This window comes from Fopius arisanus, unplaced genomic scaffold (genome assembly GCF_000806365.1).
Source record: "Fopius arisanus strain USDA-PBARC FA_bdor unplaced genomic scaffold, ASM80636v1 scaffold00013, whole genome shotgun sequence".
NCBI lineage: Eukaryota > Metazoa > Arthropoda > Insecta > Hymenoptera > Braconidae > Fopius > Fopius arisanus.
In genome coordinates, this window is record NW_011887752.1 from 717894 (window position 1) to 719882 (window position 1989).

At 34.7% G+C, this 1989-nt stretch overlaps 1 protein-coding gene across 1 annotated transcript in view; it reads right to left on the reverse strand.

The window, feature by feature from the left end:
* Positions 1-506: 506 nt before the first annotated feature.
* The window catches only part of LOC105263187 (myrosinase 1), a 17885-nt gene continuing 16402 nt past the window's right edge, over positions 507-1989 (reverse strand). Inside the window, exons 4-7 of the mRNA XM_011299231.1 lie at positions 1407-1728; positions 1054-1189; positions 728-969; positions 507-648 (exon numbers count right to left, since the gene is read on the reverse strand). Of these exons, the coding sequence (XP_011297533.1) occupies positions 507-648; positions 728-969; positions 1054-1189; positions 1407-1728 (842 nt within the window). The remainder of the gene's footprint in view (positions 649-727; positions 970-1053; positions 1190-1406; positions 1729-1989) is intronic.

Here is a 1989-nt window from a genome sequence, read left to right on the forward strand (position 1 = left end):
GGTTCCTCTCGATCCAGCAAATGAAAACAAATTAAAAATAAAAAAAAAGGAATTTGATGAACCCGAAACATGTCTCCACCATTCGTACCCTTCATAATTCGTATTTAACATTTCAAATAATTGCAAATTGTTTTATCAGTTATAAGTATTTATCAAAAATTCAATATTATACGTTAGCGCATGGGATGCGTGCGCGTCACCTGTGAAAAATTACGACACCATTGCTTAAATCTTTCGAGTCGATTCGGGAATCGATAAGCGAACTGAGAGTTTCGTAATTTTGACTAAATATTTCTGCCCGTGTGACAGACATATCTATTTTTTTAACCCACTGATGTAGCTAACCTACCGATGTAGGTTTAGTATAAATTGATTTGACATTTTCAATGATAATATATCTTGAATATATTTTTCCGAAAAAAACAACTCGCGAAATGATTAATGTTTCATTTTATTTGTTTTCAGCATGTCTTATTACCTTCGAGAGTGTCTCATAATACAATCATTTACAGTAAATAACTATCGAAGGATGTCTTGTCGACCAACTCCCCCCTTGTAGTTGTATTAGCAAGCCACAAAGCTGACCATTTAAGTGTCCTCGTCCTATTGGGATGATTAAAATCCACGCTTACCAATCCGTAAGGGAACCTGAAAAATTAGTATTCAAAGATGAATCTTAATCAATGAACTTAATAACTGATGTTTTATGATTCTATTATTTACGTACTTATAACCTTGAAGCCATTCGAAATTGTCTAGGAGACTCCACACTGTATACGCTTTAACATTACAACCATCTCGGTTTATAGCCAGAAGCATTTCCTTCATGTGATCGTATAGATATTCTTCTCTTTGTAAGTCATAAAGACTTTTATCAGTCGCAATACCGTTCTCTAGTATATAAACTGGCGGATTATCATAGGTTTCTTTGATAAATCTGAGCAGGTCTCCGAACCCCTTGGCATGCACCTACACCACAATTTTAAAATATAACATGCCTTTCTATTATATATTTTAGTTTCAGTTTTAGTTCACAGAACTAAATGGACTTACGCTCTGCCATCCATTAACGGCTCTAGGCCAATGTCGATTGCGGAAATTAATAGCAGGTTTGGCACTCGTTTTGTTCGGGTTACGTCTGGATAAGTATGATGCGTAATAATTAAGTCCTAAGTAATCAGATGATCCCCTGGAATAATAGAATGAGTATTTTAACTTTAACTTCTGTATACTTTGATAAACAATCAATTTTAAGAAGTTTTAGGATCAGATATTAGGTGAAAAAATAACTTTGCAATAGACTTTTTTAAAGAAAACTGCCAAGCAATTCCATCTTATCTTTTTCACAACTTGAGAATGCCTTCTAGGCGAGATTGTTTTTATACTCTGCGAATGAAATCGAGTACCTTATAAGATCAATCCACTCTGATGAGAATTTCGGTAATGTCTTCACGTATTGCTTCATGACAGCTGGGTAATCTCCATCCTTGGAGAATATCGGATTGATAGTCCATCCACCGTGAAACTCATAAGCTATTCTCGCTATTTCTGTATCATTCTGCATGGATGGGTAAAAATAATGGCTCACTGCAACGATCCCAATTTGTCCGTTCTGCGTTTTTCGGAATTCTTCGTTGTACATGTGGTAAACTTTCGCGTGAGCTTTCAACATATTGTGAACACAGCTATATACTAGTTCATTCGCACCTGAACTGCCGACAATAACAGCTGAAAATAGTCAGATGGTAGAAAATATTAAATATTATACACGAAGAGAGAAGTCCAAGAAAAATTACTGTGCCGAGCACTACAATCGTGGTGCGGAATTCTAGAATACTAGAACTTCTTTGATTCACAAATAAAAATTACTATCAATATGTCAAATTTTCTTATACATTCCGTAATTAATCATGTGTGGCTCCATAAAATTTACTAAACAGCACTATAAAATTTGAAGGTCTATCATTTTTTGTTTGAGTTTGAAAGTAA